Here is an 18,035-nt window from a genome sequence, read left to right on the forward strand (position 1 = left end):
GGCTGGCCTGAGAATGCTACAGCGCCTTGTTAATCGGCAGCTGATCCATCATATTAAATATCCAGCTGTCAGATATTACCTTTCAAGTGAAAATGAATAACTCCCATTAAGGGCGAAATGGGTTTGAAGTCGATTCGAGACAGATTAAAGTACCGTTATGAATGTGTGTTCGGGGAGGAGGAGACGGGGGCTGTGTATAATATACTTGTCCTTACAGTTTTTAAATAATAGATGTCCCACAAATTTATGTACTGAAGGCAGCCAGGGTTCGAGGGAGGAGAAAGGTCAGGGATGTGCTTCTCCCAGTGCCACAACTCGTGGAGTGTTTTGCTGTTGACTTCAGGGCTTGTTTGCATTTCTCTGTTTCAGTGGTATAAAATGGCCTTTCCTCGGCTTATCACAGTGGGAGCGTTTGGGTCCTGTTGGCTGGGTCCCGCCGAAATCAGGATTTTGGCAGGACTATGTGCTAGGAAGCACCAGATCTGCACATTCCTCTGGAGGTGTGGGCTGAGCTGGCCAGAGCCATCCCAACAGCACCACTGCTGCCAGCACAGGTGCCATCGATGGGGCTGACAGCCACAACCAGCAGCCCTCTCCAGGGCAAATGCATTTCAGAGTGTCTGTATGTAGAATACCCCTGGGTCAGCCAGGGGTATGAGTTCTACCTTACCGAGTAAATCCAGTTGCTCCTGGAGGTGACACATGGGCCTTCACCATCTGGCCAAGCATTTGTGTGTCCAATGCAGCCACAGGCCCAGCATCTCCTGCACATGCAGGTTGTTAGCAGCCCCCAGAAACAGATGAGGTCTTTCTGCTTCTGACCACCAGTGACACAGTTCCCTTGCTGTGGGAGATCAGGAAGAATAAACTGGTTTTCGCCAGGTGTGCGTTGTAGGACATAGGTTAGTCCTCAGATTCATCCTCCTCCAAGTCCTTAGGGTGTGTGTCAAGCAGAAAATGGAAGCACTGTCATCGTCCAACCTAGGCCTCTTTGGGCTGTCCTGATGTTAATCACTTTTTGTTGCAGCACCAGCCAGCCAGCCAGAGAAGGAGCTGACGGAGCCTCCAGCATCCTCTAAGCGGATAGCGTTTCCCAGCAGCTCTGAGTCACCTCTCTCCTTTAAGTGGTCAAAAACTTCAGAGGAGACCAAATCAGAGCAGGTAAGATGGAAGAACCTGTCTCTCTGTGCAGGTAATGTGTTTCCAATGTGCCAAAAGCAAAGACTAAAATGGGAGAAAGAGGATGAAAGGCAGTAACTGGTGGTAGAAGGCATCAAATTATTGAAGCCTGGCTGTAAGAGAGGGAAGTAGCAGCTGGAGGAGCTGTGTGATTCATGTGTCTGCTCCGCAGATGTACCAGTGTCCGTATTGCAAGTACAGCAACACAGACGTGAACCGGCTGCGGGTGCACGCCATGACCCAGCACTCGGTGCAGCCCATGCTCCGCTGCCCACTCTGCCAGGACATGCTGAACAACAAGATCCACCTGCAGTTGCACCTCACCCACCTGCACAGCGTGTCACCTGACTGCGTCGAGAAACTCATCATGACGGTAAGTGGCTGTGCAAGCAAGCGTTGCTGCTGCCATCCCAGCGTGTCCACTGCCATCCTGACATGTCCACCACTGTCCCCACAAAGGTGAGGAGCAGAGAGTTGCTGTGGTGGTCAGCTCCTTCACATGTCAGAGCTCTGCCATCAAGGTTTGCTGCACCCTGGTATGTTGTGTCCCTGCTTGAGCCCTGTGAAGCTCAAGTGTTGAGTGATTTCCCTGGGAAATCAGGATAAATACTATTTCCTTGACCTGATGAGGTCAGTGCATGGGATGGCAGCTTGTGCAGAAGCTTCTGGAAGATGCAGAAGCTGATGGGATATATTGTTCCTGTTGTTTCTTCGGTATAATATTTGTTGCAAGGTGTCTACATTTAAGAACTTGTCATCAAGTTTATAAAATAAGTTTTTATTTTGATTCCTGCCAATTCCTTCTCTTTGTGTTTTTTTCTTGCACCCTGTTTCTGCTTGTTTTCTCCCTTTTTTGCCAGTTCTTGGCACTGGAGGTGAATAACACTGTGTTTGTTATAACACTGATGTCCTTTATCAGCTCCTTCCTGTGACATCTTCTGAGCAAGCACATGCAGCATGGCGCAGCTGTTCTCTTACAGTTTTCTTGTCTTCTCTTTCTGTCACTCTTCCTCTCTACAACTCCCTGAAAGAAGGTTGGAGCCAGGTGGGGTAGGTCTCTTCTCCCACATAACAAGTGACAGGACAAGAGGACTAGCTGTAAGCTGCACCAGGGGAAGTTTAGATTGGATATTAGGGAAAATTTCTTCATGGAAGGGATTGGAAGCCCTGGCACAGGCTGCTTAGGGAAGGTGTCAAGTCACCATCCTCATTTTGAGGTGTTCAAAAATCATGTGGATATGGCATTTGAGGACACAGTTTAACGTGGTGGTGGCATTGGGTTGATGGTTGGACTTGGAAGACTAAGGGTCTTCAATGATCCCATGGTTCTTTTTATGATTCCTTCTCGAATACAGAAGTCACAGAGTCACAGAATCATAAGTAGTCTTGGGAGGGACCACTGGAATTGCTCCAGTCTAACCGCCCTGCTCTGGCAGGGTCCCTTGAGCATGTTGCTCAGGATTGTGTCCAGACAGCATTTGAGTATCTCCAGGAAAGGAGACTCCAAAGGCTCTCTGGGCAGCCTGTTCCAGTTCCCACTCCATAAGGGCCTTTATGCTCTTACCTTCCTGCTTTGCATTACCAGCTGCCTGTCCCCTCAGGGCTTCTCAGGATGTAGCTGCGCCATGCCGGCCGCCTGCACACCTGGGTCACGGAGCTGTCCCATCCCAGAGACCACGGCCTCTGTGACCTGTGGCCATTTCATTGGTGCTGCTCAAGTGTGTAAATACCTTCTGGGGGCTTGAACGGCTCTTGTTCACCTCCTAACTACATTAGTGGCAGGTGTTTTGGCTTTCTCAGAGCAGGGAGCAGAAGCCAAGCCCCTTCCCTGGGCCAGCAGGTGTAACCAGTTTGTTCAGGGTAGCTGTTACACTGGTGTGGAATGGTTTGTTTTGAGCCAGGCAGGGTGTGTGGTCTGGATGTGTGGTCTGGAGCGGGAGTGTTGGGTTGGTCCATCCTCAGGCACATGTCCTCCAGGATATGAGGGAATAGCAGGCACCTCTCGTGACGGAGCTCAGGACACTCTGCAGAGCAGGTCAGGGACAGTCCCTTAGGTGAGCGCACCTGCTGTGCTAGAGCAGGGCCGCGATGCTCTGCAAGGATCAGCAGAGACTGGCCCAGCCATGATGCTCATCGTCATGTGTATTCCAGGTTTTCCCACCTTTCTTCCCTCTGGCACCTGGAGACACATCTGGGGAGAGGCTTCTCCTCCTCCAGGTCTCACAGCATGGGGTGAAGAAGGTGGGTCTTTTTGTATTATTCTACGGCAACATTTTGAGCAGTCAGTACAGTTTGTGCAGAACATGGCAGTATTGGAGGATCGTAATTTTGCTCATTCTCGTGAAGATCCCATCTTGATTTGATGCGCACGTCAGGTGTTGGTGCCACCGCGAGGGAATTGCAGCCCCGTAGCTGAGAGCCGGGTCCCTCTCGACGCACCGTGTCTGCGCGCAGCATTGGAGGAGGCTCCAGTTAATAACAACTTATCAGACGCCGTTCAGGAACCTGCAGTGTCTAATATGTCTGTTGCCATGGTAACGGCTCCTGCTTGCGCTCAGCATCTCCAAGCTGCCTGGTCGTGCTCCCTCCTTTTCATATCAGTGAGCAGCAGGGCTGGCTGTCCCATGGGACCCCCATGTCCTCCCACTGGCCCCGATGCAGGGACAGGGGCTGGCGGGGCTGCCTGAGGAGCAGAGCGCATGCCGTGCCCCAGTGCCACACAGGGACAGGGGCTGGGGCTCACACTGTCCCCCCATCTCCTGCAGCTTCCCTTACATGGGGCTGGTGGATGAGCGTAGCCGAGTTCTCTTTCTGTGGCATCTCAGCCTCTCTGAGTGGGGCCAGGCGCCATCTTTCCCATGGCAGCCTCTGCTTGGGCCTGCTCGACTCGGCGGGGCCCGTAATGAGGGGGAAGTGCAGTTCGCCCGCGCGGGCGATTGACAAGACTGATGGGCTGGAGCTGGGAGAGAGGACGGCTTCCCAAGAGCCTCCAGGAGCGGGAGCTCTCCCTCCTCCCGCAGCCAGCCTTATCCTTCTGCACATTTCTGTCTCGTCATCTCTGCTGTCAGCTTTCTCTTCCTCAGTTTAGGGCATCTTCCCTGTGTTCCAGCCATCTTTCCATCTTTTTCTTTTCTCCCTTGCTTCAGGAGTCATTCCTGCCCATCTCTACCATCTCACTTCCCCCTCCTGCTATCTTTACATTTTTACCCTCTTTTCCATTGTCTTTTCTTATTGCTCTCTCCCTTCTGCTGTCACTCAATTTTTCTCTCTCCCTCCTTTTCACCCCCTCCCTCTCCCCCCTTTCCCTCTCACTCTGTGTCTCATTCTCCATCTCGGATGAAGGTAATGAAAATAATCGGGCTTCATTAATTCTGAGCCCTGTGAGATGATAGCCATTTGGAGCCATGTTTGCCAATTAGATGGTCTAAATTAGAAGTGACCTTGGTATACTGCCATCACTTTGCCTCTCGGAGTCTAATGAAGCTTTTCACTCCAGCACCCTCTCTCTCTCTCTTTGTAATGGAAATTACCTCCTTTGTCTGGTGGGGAACCTTCCCTCCCGTCTGTATTTCCCCTGGTTTCATAGACATGGGGACAGTGATGTATCTCCTCAGACCTCTTCTAGAGGTTTTCTTTTCAGAGCCACATGATTTCAGCATTTTGGGGTATATTCAGAGGAACTGTACCCTTGTTTGGTGTCCATGGACAGTCAGCACAGGCAGGTGCAGTGTGAGGGGAGCTGGCTGCTCACACCAGCTAAGAGTAATTTTTTGGGCATGTCAGCAATATGCGGGTGTCATATTGATGGGTGTTGGGCTCTGAGCCTCCAGCTCTGCACACGAGCAGCTCTGCAGTTGGTTGTTAAAAATCCAGTAGATCTGGAGGTGGCAGGAGCTGTGCTTGTCGCTGCTGGAGCTTGTCACCAGTGAGGAGTGGGCCCACTGCTTGTTCTGCAGAGGGCTGACAGGTTTGTAGGTGTCAGGGTGTATGGATGCTGGTGGGGCAGGGAGGCAGGAGACCTGGCCCGTCAGCCCTCAGGTGCTCTGTAACAGTCCTCAACTGGGCCACTGTGTCCATAGAAATGGCCACTGAAGTGGGGTTGTGCCTGCCTCTCCATGGATCTCATCATCATGAAGACATTTTATCTGCTAAGGGGTCTGAATTTCACCCAAAAGGTAGGGTGCTTGGAAGCAGAGAGGCTTGTCCAGCAACCTCCCATCGTCTAAGGACCTTCTGTGTGGTAACAATAGAACTGAGAGGGACCCATCGGAGCTGCAGGGGATGGTGCTCAGGCTGTGCACAGGATCCAGGGTGACTGAGACGGAGGTGCCATGCTGCAGTGAGCTTTGCTGGTGACTTGTGGGCCAGGAGATGGTAGCTGCAGCCACACAGGGGGTATAGTTTGGTGTTAGACAGAAAAGAACAGGTATGAACAGGAGAAGGGAAGGGAGGAGACAAGCCACATTTGTTGAACTCACAGCTGGAGGGTTGTGTTTTAGTAATGGCTCACACTGACTGATGTGTTGCCATTCTAAAACAGTGTTGGAGACATTGAAACAGGTAGACAGAAGTCGAGGAGGGGGAGGGATGCCAGGATGACACACCAGGTATCTCCTGTGCAGGTGAGAGGGAGGTGGAGAGCATTTGACAGCCGCACGCACTAACACGGGCTGTGCTCCAGATAAACACACTCCTTTCGATTACTGGAACAGTTCATGGCATGAAATACATCTGCAGTACAAAATGCTGTGTCGCAGAGCACCGCTCCTGTCTCACCTGCCAGGGAGCCGTGGTCCACTGCACCTTCCTGCCCCATCATGCCCCCACTCTTGGTTTATATGAAAAGCAGCCTCAGCATGCAAGGCAAATTCTGCAGGTCCAAGGAAATGAGATGTCCTCAGATGTTTTTGCAGTGTGAAAGGGCAAACCCTTCCAAAAGAGCAGTCTGGAATTCCGTGTCAGTGCAAAGTGATTTGGAATGTGCAGCCCATTTGCACTCGTATCTTTGCCACCTGCTCAGGGCTGGTCCATAGGGATGAAAAGATGGAGGGTCCTGCCCTAGATCATGGTGTAGGAAAGGGGCAGGAGCAGCCTGGATGGAGCCAGAGGACTAGAGTGGGTCCACTTGCTGACCAGTGCCTTGTTTCCAGTGGTTTGTTCTCCAAGGCCAGCCTATGGCCGCACCGCCACAGTTCCCACATCCATACCCAGAATTTCTAGTTCCCTGCACTTTTTTCCAAGCTTTTTTTCTGTTTGCCTTTGGGAATTTTGTGCCTGTAGCAATTTAATGTACCACAGCCTTTTTTTTCTTCCTTTTTTTTTCCCCTGTGGTGGAGGGAGGATGGAAGGAAGGGAAGGAATGGTGGCTGTGGAGATGCAGGTAGATAAAGGTAATTACTTAAACACATATAGGGCAGGACTTACAGGTTTGGAGCCCCAGATTAAGATGCAGAGGAGCATGTGAGGTTGATGATTATATTTCGGGGAGAGTTAATTGACGGAAGGTGAAGGCAGACAAAGAACCGCTGCTTACTGCCTTCTTGAATCCCAATCAGGAATTATGATTAAAGACGCGGCGAGACAACAGAGGCCTGATGAATTGGTGTCTTTTTTTTTTCTTTTTTGCCGTCATTCACACTTGATTGACTTCAACCTTTCAAGTGCAAAAGTCTCTCTTTTCCATTATTATTCATAGCCATCTGAGTTTTTCTAATTAAAGTGTATGAAAACAATTACTGATCCGTCGTACTGAGCGTGGTGGTGGGGACGGCTGCCGTACTGTAACGCCTATGAAAAGCCACAGCTCTATAATGATGTGCAGCTGAGGTGTTAGATAATTTTATTCTTTTTCTACTCTGTTGGGGTTTTTTTTAATTTCTCATGATTTATTTTTCATAATTCCTAAAGAGCCTAGGAAAGCAGGCTCTTCCTGCTGCTAGAGCTGAGAGGGACGGTTTCTTCTTGCCTCCCCTTCTCGGCGTCCATGCTCATCCCCCTCCTCCGAGCCCAGCTACTGGAAATTACTATGTGACCTTTCACGTCTCCCAACCCACCGCCCACAGCCATCAGATGCTTCCGTTTAGAGTAGAAGGTGGAATGAGTTTGATGTGCTCAGCTCCCCTCCTGGGATGTGTCAGCTGCCTTCTCTCCTGCTCCATGGGACCTGGCACTTACTGCCACGCACTGGATGGCCCAGGAAGGGGAGGGAGCTCTATGTCCCTGACAGCTCAGCTCACAGCTCTGCAGCCACTTCTGTGCCACCATTTCATCCTGAGATTTTCCATGAGCTTCAGCTTCCCCACTTCCTATCTCCTGCAGTTCACTCAGAGCCTTGTGGTCCTTGGCTGTGCAGAAAGCCGGGTAAATGGCATGCAGCTGCCACACACATTCTCTCTCCTGAAATCCAGGGTTCAGATGCCCCCTCCATATCTAGCAGAAGGATGGAGAGGCTTGTTTTGCCTCACGCCTGAATGGGAGTGTTTAGTTGTGCCTCACCTTCCCACCAGTGGGAGGCTGGGAGCAGGAGCACCACAGGCATCACCAGGAGCACCTGGTGAAAGGGGAACGCTGCCTGGGTGTAGGTGGTGTGGGCAGCTGCTCGAGGCTGTAGAGGAGTCTTCACTTGGCACAGGCAGTGACCAGCACGGGCAGCCCTGTGCTGGGTCTGTCTGTCCGGTGCTGTGAGGCAGCGTTCCAGCAGTGCGAGACACTGGCTCCAGACATTCAGAAGGACATTCATTGTCCTGCATCTGATGCCAGCCATGTGCAGGCTGCTGGTGAGATGGCTTGTGACCAGGTATATCCAAAGAACAGAACAGGATGAGTGTGTGCATTTGGCTCTTCCAAAGAGCCTCCAGCTGAGCCATGCAGATTCTCAGCTCTTTAGGAGCGGTGGTGTCCCAGCACTGCACTGGTTTTGCTGGTGCAGGATCTAGCCAAATACTTGAAGAGGAGCAAAGGGAACGCGTCAGTCAGAGCAAGGAAAGGGTTACAAAAGCTTTTTATTTCACAATTTGCTTTCTCTTTAGTCCTTCCTTATTCATCCTTTCCTTTGTCACCTCTCTCCTTATTTGTACTTTTCTTTCTCATGCCCCTCCCTTCCCTGCATCGATACACTTTGAAAACAGTGCTGCAATGCTCCCTGGTTCAAGATTACAGTGTACTTTACTAGGTATGATTTAATTAGGGGCCTTATTATGTTTTCAGCAGCTTAAGGTGGGCCTTTCAACTTATCTACCTAATTGGTTGCACAAGAAGTTTCACAGCCCATGACAAAACATTGTCAGTGATCAAAGTCTGAATTCCACATAAAGGAAAAATATTAATAATAAGATTATTCTTCAAGTGTGCACTGCTAATTATGTCCAGAATGTAACTGTAGAAACACTTTTGACTGATTTGAGCTTTGTCTAATAAATACGAGTCTTCAGTGAGCTGTGAAAAATGACGCCTCTGACTTCACAATACCGATGTCTAGTTTTGCCACTGAAGATGTTTAAAATGTTTTCCTGTGTTTTTCCTCTCCCTATGTCTTTTTCCCCTGTCTCTAGGTGACAACCCCTGAGGTGATGATGCCCAGCAGCATGTTCCTCCCAGCAGCTGCTCCAGAGAAGGATGGGAACTCAGGCGCAGAGGAGCTGGGGAAACAGTCTGGTGAGTGCAGGTCAATGAGGTCCATGGTCCCAACCACTCCCCCAACTCTTATCACCTGGTCAGGGAGCAGTTTCATTCCTGTTAATCCTCTCTTTGATAGGACCAAGACTCAAATACTATGTTCAGTTTGATGAGCCTTCTTTTTCCAAAATAGGTAGGACATCAAAAAGGAACAGTGAAGACAGAGGTGGCTGAATGGCTTTTGCTTGAAAGGGAGAATTGAAGGTGATAAATGCACTAAGGGATGTGTGTGTGAATAATTTCCAGAGATTCAAGGTGGGCAAGGAAGTAAATTGTGTAGGTTTATGCAATGGGCCATGATGAGGTTAATGGGCTGGTATTGAAACAAATGAATGAAGATAGAGGAGAAATGTTAGAAATACTTGTTATGTGGGAGATTAAAAACCACAGAGTATTCAGGACTGAAAGGGGGTGTTGATCTACCATGGTGTGCTGGTGTAATTTTTGGGTTCGCTCTAATTCTGTTTTCACAGAGATCTCTGAGGATGTGGGGAAGACCCTTTTGCCATCGGACAGCGCAGAGCACAGCGGGGATCCCAAGCCCACTCCGGCTGATCCGAGCGCTGCCCGGGAGGACTCTGGCTTCCTGTGCTGGAAGAAGGGCTGCAGCCAAGTGTTCAAGAGCTCAGCAGCCCTGCAGACACACTTCAATGACGTCCATGCCAAGCGGCCTCAGCTGCCAGTCTCTGACCGCCACGTCTACAAGTACCGCTGCAATCAGTGCAGCCTGGCCTTCAAAACCATTGAGAAGCTGCAGCTCCACTCCCAGTACCACGTCATCCGGGCAGCCACCATGTGCTGCCTCTGCCAGCGCAGCTTCCGAACCTTCCAGGCCCTGAAAAAGCACCTGGAAACCAGCCACCTGGAGCTGAGTGAGGCTGACATTCAGCAGCTGTATGGTGGTCTCTTGGTCAACGGGGACCTCCTCGCTATGGGTGACCCCTCGCTTGCTGAGGACCACACAATAATAGTCGAGGAAGATAAGGAAGAGGAGAGCGACCTGGAAGATAAGCAGAGCCCAACTGGCAGCGATTCGGGGTCGGTGCAAGAGGACTCTGGCTCAGAACCAAAAAGGGCCTTACCCTTCAGGAAGGGCCCTAACTTCACTATGGAGAAATTTCTAGATCCATCTCGCCCATACAAGTGCACAGTCTGCAAGGAGTCATTCACGCAGAAGAACATTCTCCTGGTCCATTACAATTCCGTTTCTCATCTGCATAAACTGAAACGCGCCCTCCAAGAATCTGCTACCGGGCAACCCGAGCCTACCAGCAGCCCAGACAACAAACCTTTCAAGTGTAACACCTGCAACGTGGCCTACAGCCAGAGCTCGACTCTAGAGATCCACATGAGGTCTGTCCTGCACCAGACCAAGGCTCGTGCGGCCAAGCTGGAGGCGGCCGGCGCCAGCAGCAACGGAGCCGGCAACAGCAGCAGCAGCAGCAGCAGCCTCTCCCTGGGTTCGTCCACACCGAGCCCCGTGAGTGCCAGCAACAGCAATGCTTTTGCAACCACCAGCACAAGCACTTCAGGCACCACTCCCATTCCCAGCCTGCTCAACCAGGTGTCCAGTGACAGTGTGGGAATTCCTCCCTTGGGTAACGCTGTAAGCACTAACATCTCCTCCCCTTCAGAGCCCAAAGAGGTGAACCGCAAGAAGCTGGCAGACATGATTGCATCCAGGCAGTGGCAGCAGCAACAGCAGCAGCAGCAGCAGCAGCAACAGCAACAAGCTCAAACCTTGGCACAGGCACAGGCACAGGTCCAGGCCCACCTGCAGCAGGAGCTGCAGCAGCAGGCTGCTCTCCTGCAGTCCCAGCTCTTCAACCCAGCACTTTTGCCACACTTTCCGATGACAACTGAGACCCTTCTGCAGCTGCAGCAGCAGCAGCAGCATCTTCTGTTCCCATTCTACATCCCCAGTGCTGAGTTCCAGCTCAATCCAGAAGTCAGCTTGCCTGTCACCAGTGGTGCACTGACATTGACTGGGACGGGTCCAAGTTTGCTGGAGGACCTGAAGGCACAAGTTCAGCTCCCTCAGCAAAGCCATCCACAGCTCTTGCAGCAGCAGCAAGGTCAGCTGTCCTTGTCACAACCCCACTCCGTCCTGTTACAGCAGAGCCAGCACCCAGAGAAGAAGAATAAATCCGTAGTGAAGGAAAAAGATAAAGAAACCCCACGGGAAAGGGAAAGCGCAGAGAGGGGAGACAATAATGTAACACTGAAGGAGTCTCTTCCTGATAACTTAAAGCCCAAAGAGAAGAAGGACTTTGTGCCAGGCAGCAGTTCAGAGCCCTCCATACTGCCTCCACGGATTGCTTCCGATGCGAGGGGGAACGCCACCAAAGCCTTGCTGGAAAACTTCGGCTTTGAGCTCGTCATTCAGTACAACGAGAACAAGCAAAAGGGGCAGAAGAAAAATGGGAAGACAGAGCAAGGTGAGAACTTAGAAAAGCTGGAGTGTGATACGTGCGGCAAGTTCTTCTCAAACATCCTCATCCTGAAGAGCCACCAAGAGCATGTTCACCAACATTACTTTCCCTTTAAGCAGTTAGAGAGATTTGCCAAACAATACAGAGAACACTACGACAAACTGTACCCACTGCGGCCGCAGACCCCAGAGCCACCGCCCCCGCCTCCACCGCCTCCCCCTCCTCTCCCTCCAGCTCCTCCTCAGCCGGCTGCTGCTCCTGCCATCCCTACTTCTGCCCCACCAATCACCTCTCCCACTATCGCACCAGCCCAGCCATCTGTGCCACTCACCCAGCTCTCCATGCCTATGGAGCTGCCCATCTTCTCACCACTCATGATGCAAACCATGCCCCTGCAGACATTGCCAGCACAGCTGCCGCCTCAGCTGGGCCCTGTAGACCCCCTGCCCGCTGACTTGGCCCAGTTGTACCAGCATCAGCTCAACCCCAGCCTTCTCCAGCAGCAGCAGAACAAGAGGCCACGAACGCGTATCACCGATGACCAGCTCAGAGTCCTTCGGCAGTATTTTGACATTAACAATTCCCCAAGTGAGGAACAGATCAAAGAGATGGCAGACAAATCGGGATTGCCCCAGAAAGTGATCAAGCACTGGTTCAGAAACACCCTGTTCAAGGAGCGCCAACGCAACAAGGACTCCCCGTACAACTTCAGCAACCCTCCCATTACCAGCCTGGAAGAGCTGAAGATAGACTCACGGCCTCCTTCTCCAGAGCCTCAAAAGCAGGAGTACTGGGGAAGCAAGCGGTCCTCTCGAACACGCTTTACTGACTACCAACTCAGAGTCCTGCAAGACTTCTTTGATGCCAATGCTTACCCAAAGGACGATGAATTTGAGCAGCTTTCTAACTTGTTGAACCTCCCAACACGTGTTATAGTGGTGTGGTTCCAGAATGCCCGTCAGAAAGCTAGGAAAAACTATGAGAATCAGGGAGAAGGCAAAGATGGGGAGCGACGGGAGCTCACAAATGACAGATACATTAGAACAAGCAACTTGAACTACCAGTGCAAAAAGTGCAGTCTGGTCTTTCAGCGCATTTTTGATCTCATTAAACACCAGAAAAAGCTTTGTTACAAAGATGAGGATGAGGATGGACAGGATGATAGCCAGAACGAAGACTCTATGGATGCAATAGAGCTCTTGACTCCAACCAGTTCCTCCTGCAGCACACCGATGCCCTCACAAGCTTACAGCACACCTACATCTTCAGCCAATGCGACCTCTTCAGCTTTTCTGCAGCTCACGGCAGAGGCAGATGATTCCTCCACCTTTAGTTCTAAAGTAGAACCTACAGATGAGAAACCAAAGCAGTCTGAACCTCCAAGTACACAGCAAAACCAAACCCAAGAGAAGCAAGTGCAACCAAAGCAAGAGTCTCAGCAGCAACAGGACCAAGGAGAACAAAAGACAAGTTCAACACACCAAAAGATTTCACAGTTATCCTCCCCCTCTTCACTGCAACAGCCACCTCCTCCTCAGCCCCCTCAGTGCTCCTTGTCACAGTCAAGTCCAAGTCCATCTCAGCTCTCACACCTCTCCCTCAAACCTATTCACACGTCCACCCCTCAGCAGCTGGCAAACCTACCTCCTCAGCTAATCCCATACCAGTGTGACCAGTGTAAACTGGCATTTCCTTCCTTCGAGCATTGGCAGGAGCATCAGCAGCTCCATTTCCTGAGTGCACAGAACCAGTTTATCCACCCCCCATTCCTGGACAGAACACTGGATATGCCATTCATGCTTTTTGATCCCAGTAATCCACTACTAGCAAGCCAGCTGCTGTCTGGAACGTTACCACAGATTCCAGCAAGCTCAGCCACCTCACCATCAACTCCAACATCCACCATGAACACGCTGAAGAGAAAGCTGGAGGAAAAGGCCAGTGCAAGCCCTGGAGAGAATGACAGTGGGACTGGGGGAGAAGAACCCCAAAGGGATAAGCGTCTAAGGACAACCATTACCCCTGAGCAGCTGGAAATTCTGTACCAGAAATACTTGCTCGACTCCAACCCCACACGGAAGATGCTGGATCACATTGCACATGAAGTGGGCTTGAAGAAGCGCGTGGTGCAGGTTTGGTTCCAGAACACCCGTGCACGAGAGAGGAAGGGGCAGTTCAGAGCTGTGGGGCCTGCCCAAGCCCACAGACGGTGTCCCTTCTGCCGAGCTCTCTTTAAAGCAAAGACAGCTCTGGAAGCTCATATCCGATCCCGTCACTGGCACGAGGCCAAGCGAGCTGGGTACAACCTTACGCTGTCTGCTATGCTTCTAGACTGTGATGGGGGACTCCAGATGAAAGGAGACATCTTTGATGGAGCCAGCTTTTCCCACATGCCACCAACTAGCAGTGATGGACAGAGTGTTCCCCTCTCCCCGGTGAACAAGAGTATGGAACTGTCACCTAGAACCCTGCTGAGTCCATCCTCCATTAAGGTGGAAGGGATTGAAGACTTCGAGAGTCCCTCCATGTCCTCAGTCAATCTGAGCTTTGACCAGACAAAGCTGGACAACGATGACTGCTCTTCTGTCAACACTGCAATCACAGATACTACCACAGGAGACGAAGGGAACGCAGACAACGACAGTGCAACAGGGATTGCAACCGAAACCAAATCCACATCAGGACCCAGTGAAGGTCTGACTAAAGCAGCCATGATAGCAATGTCTGAATATGAAGATCGTCTGTCTTCTGGCCTGGTCAGCCCAGCTCCCAGCTTCTACAGCAAAGAGTATGACAATGAAGGTACCGTGGACTATAGTGAAACCTCCAGCCTTGCAGACCCCTGCTCACCCAGCCCTGGTGCAAGTGGTTCAGCCAGCAAATCTGGCGAAAGCGGGGACCGGCCCGGGCAGAAACGCTTTCGCACGCAGATGACTAATCTCCAGCTCAAGGTTCTTAAGTCATGCTTTAATGACTACAGGACACCGACCATGCTGGAGTGTGAGGTCCTGGGCAATGACATTGGACTGCCAAAGAGAGTTGTTCAGGTCTGGTTCCAGAATGCGAGGGCGAAAGAGAAGAAGTCAAAACTCAGCATGGCCAAGCATTTTGGTATAAACCAAACAAGTTACGAGGGACCCAAAACAGAGTGCACTTTGTGTGGCATCAAGTACAGCGCTCGGCTGTCTGTACGTGACCATATCTTCTCTCAACAGCATATCTCCAAAGTTAAAGAAACCATTGGAAGTCAGTTGGATAAGGAAAAGGAGTATTTCGACCCAGCTACTGTACGTCAGTTGATGGCTCAGCAGGAGCTGGACCGAATCAAAAAAGCCAACGAGGTTCTTGGTCTGGCAGCTCAACAGCAGGGCATGTTTGACAACACCCCCCTGCAAGCTCTGAACCTTCCTGCTGCGTACCCAGCACTACAGGGCATCCCTCCAGTCTTGCTCCCAGGCCTCAACAGCCCATCCTTACCTGGCTTCACTCCATCCAACACAGGTGGGTACGGATGTTACCCTGCTTAGGCACACCTTCACTTGGTGCATACATAGCACAAGCAGTTGTTCCCTTGGGAATGACTGGTAACAGGATTCCTGGCCCATTAGTTCAGCATGTTGACTTCACAGCAAAAAAGCAGTAGGTATTTTATCTATAATTCCTGAACTCAGGAAGTTTTAAAGTCTGAACTAGAGCAACATCTAGACATGCTGCATATCCCTGTGTAGAAATCCTGAAGCTCCTTCAAGGAAGTGGGATATAGATTTATCCAATGGAACAGAAGGACTAATGTGCTGAATACACTGTTCATTATTCCTTTCCTTTTGATATTCAGTTTATGTGATACCATCCCAAGCGTTCAAAAATCCAAACTCTTTCTAGGGAAAGGTGTGGTGTGTATGGTAGCACTGGTGACAGATGCCCAGAGCATCTTTATATGTCCCTGTGGTGACCTCTGGGACAAATCCCAGTGCAGCCGAGCATCAGTTTTGAGTGATGGCTGGGTATGACCTGAAAACACCTCCTCAACAAACAACGGTGTAGTTGTGGGACAAATCTAGTTTGTATTTTAATAAGATTTTTCTTAACAATGCTACATAAAAATGAAATTTGTCGTAATCCTTTGGGTAGCCTAATCTCAAATACTGAACTTTATCTTTTGAGAATGCTTCTTTCCTTTGTACGTCGTGGATAGGTGGAAAGTCTTAAGTCATGTAGGAAACAGTGGCAGTGGAAGGTGCAGCTCAGTGACCAGCAGTGACATAAAAAATGTGATCCAAAGGCCTTGTTTCATTATGTGTCTGAAGGGCCTCTGTGCATGCGAGGGGTTTTCCATGTCACCCTTCTCTTCTCACCACAGATCTCATTTCAAAGCTCTCGGCCAGAAGCATCTCCTTGGCAAATCATATCATCACCCTATTGCAGGTTGCTCTGCGCTGTTTGCTTAGTGCCCCAGATTTATAACAACAATTAAAATTACTTTTTTGCAGTTCAGTCCATATTGTTGCTTTTATTTTTCTCCAAAGCCCAGAATGTATCCTGGGGAGATGGGACTGCATCTGATGAATCTTAAATGCTGCCAGTGACTGCCCAGACAGGACTGAACTGTTTAGAAAGTCAAACAGACTGTTTGTGGCCTTTAGATAAAACTCCAAAGGTCAGGCTATGGCAGCTCCAGGCCTGTCAGAGCAGATAAGGCCATGCATCCAGGAATGCTGTGAATTACCTCCTGCTCCTTCACTTGAACCTCTCAGGGATGTTCAGCTGGGAAACATCCATTTCAATGGTGTCCATCCATAGCATGCCCTTATCTGAGATCTCCAGGGCCACTGCGTGGAGCCTCATTCCATACCTGTCCTGTTGTCACAAATCATTCTGTCTCACCACCAGGTCAGGAGCAGACACAGGTTTTAGAAGGGTTTGGGTCAGCCATGGCTGCACCCTCCCTGCTCCAGCCACTCTCCTCATGGCCCTTCTGCAGCTCCTTGGCAGTACAGCCTAAAATAAAAGTCACCATGCTTCCACGGCTGGTTCCCGGCTCCACCACTGTTCCTGCCCAGGCTGGCCTCTGAGCAGCCTCTGCAGCAGATTCCTGCTCAGGAGCTGGGGAATGTACAGAGCTGTGCCAACGGGACATTGGAGCTTTATTTTGGGAGTTCCCCAAATGGCATCAAGGGAGTTGCCAAGCAAAATGTTCCTCTTCAGGAGCATATTTGCCAGCTGCAGCAGTCATGACTAATGGAGGTGACTCCCGGAGCACACTCCTCTCACGCCCAGCCACTGTGAGAGCAGAAATTGGCACCAGGGACAGTATTGCTAGTGGCTAATCCTGCTGTCGGGAAGAAGGACAGGCTTCACGTTCCACCATTAATCTGTCTCCTTAATGAGGAAGCCTCACTACACTTCTAATTCCACCCAAAACACAATGCTTATGCCCAGGGGAGATGTCTGACCACCACATAAACTCTGGAATTGCTCAGAAGCTGAGCATCCAGAGCCCCTGACATTAGAGAGAGGGAAGGAAGGGGTTGCTTCAGAGATTTGTGGATTCATGAACATCAGCCTAATAAGGACAAAATAAATTAGGTTTAGCCTGTCAGTCTCCAGTTGCCATGACCAGGGCTTGCCAATCTATAAAGACTTTAGCAAGACGAGCAGTGCTGAGCATTCCCACCCTTTGGCGTGGCGCCATCCTGCTGCTGGAGTCCTTTGGCCCAAGGACCCGTTAGAGCAGATCCTGACATGAGTGTTAATCATTTGGGAATTTCAGAGGAGTCAGTAAAACATCAGCTGTGCTGGTCATCCTGGGTGCTGGTGGTTGTCCCCATCACCCATCATGCGGTCAGTGCCTCTGGGCAGTGCGGCCAAGGCAGCTGCAGGCAATGGGGGCAGAGGGGGCATGTCCCCACCATACGGAGCCCATGGAGTGGGACAGGAGCCCTTCTCCAGAGTGAGCAGCAGGGACGGGCTCTCTGACCTGTGCTGCAGCAATGCCTCAGCTCAGACCAGTCGCTGCCCTCATACAGAGGAGATGGAGGCTCCAGGGCACTTGTGGGGTGGACTGGGGTCACCCTCCTCGTGCTTTCTGCCTGCCCAGCACCAAGTGACTTTACACCTCTCTCTCTCCCTCTTGCAGCTTTAACTTCTCCCAAACCCAGCCTGATGGGCCTGCCCAGCACAAGCGTCCCTTCACCCGGCCTCCCCACCTCTGGATTACCAAATAAACAGCCCCCGGCCGCACTGAGCTCACCCACCCCAGCACAAGCCACGGCGGCCGTGGCCCCGCAACAGCCGCCAGCTACGACCCCGCAGCCGCAGCAGCCACCCCCCGCACAGCGCAAGGAGAAGGAGAACGAGAAGGCAAAAGAGAAGGAGAAGGCACCCAAGGGGAAGGGGGACACCCTGCCAGGGCCCAAGAAGGAAAAGGGGGAGGCACCGGCAGGCACCCTCGCGGCCCCGCTGCCCACCATGGAGTACGCGGTGGAGCCTGCCCAGCTCCAGGCGCTGCAGGCCGCCCTGAATTCGGACCCCACCACCTTGCTGACGAGCCAGTTCCTTCCTTACTTCGTTCCCGGCTTTTCTCCCTACTACGCCCCACAGATCCCTGGCGCCCTGCAGAGCGGGTACCTGCAGCCCATGTACGGCATGGAGGGGCTGTTCCCCTACAGCCCCGCACTGTCACAGGCGCTGCTGGGGCTGTCTCCTGGCTCACTGCTGCAGCAGTACCAGCAATACCAGCAGAGTCTGCAG

At 51.3% G+C, this 18,035-nt stretch overlaps 1 protein-coding gene across 1 annotated transcript in view; it reads left to right on the plus strand.

The window, feature by feature from the left end:
* ZFHX3 (zinc finger homeobox 3) overlaps positions 1-18,035 on the plus strand; it is an 86,787-nt gene that overhangs the window by 64,339 nt on the left and 4,413 nt on the right. Inside the window, 5 exon segments of the mRNA XM_008639224.2 lie at positions 1,028-1,161; positions 1,352-1,552; positions 8,730-8,832; positions 9,327-14,786; positions 17,422-18,029. Coding sequence (XP_008637446.1) covers positions 1,028-1,161; positions 1,352-1,552; positions 8,730-8,832; positions 9,327-14,786; positions 17,422-18,029 — 6,506 coding nt within the window.

Source organism: Corvus brachyrhynchos, unplaced genomic scaffold, assembly GCF_000691975.1.
Source record: "Corvus brachyrhynchos isolate BGI_N302 unplaced genomic scaffold, ASM69197v1 scaffold365, whole genome shotgun sequence".
NCBI classification, from domain to species: domain Eukaryota; kingdom Metazoa; phylum Chordata; class Aves; order Passeriformes; family Corvidae; genus Corvus; species Corvus brachyrhynchos.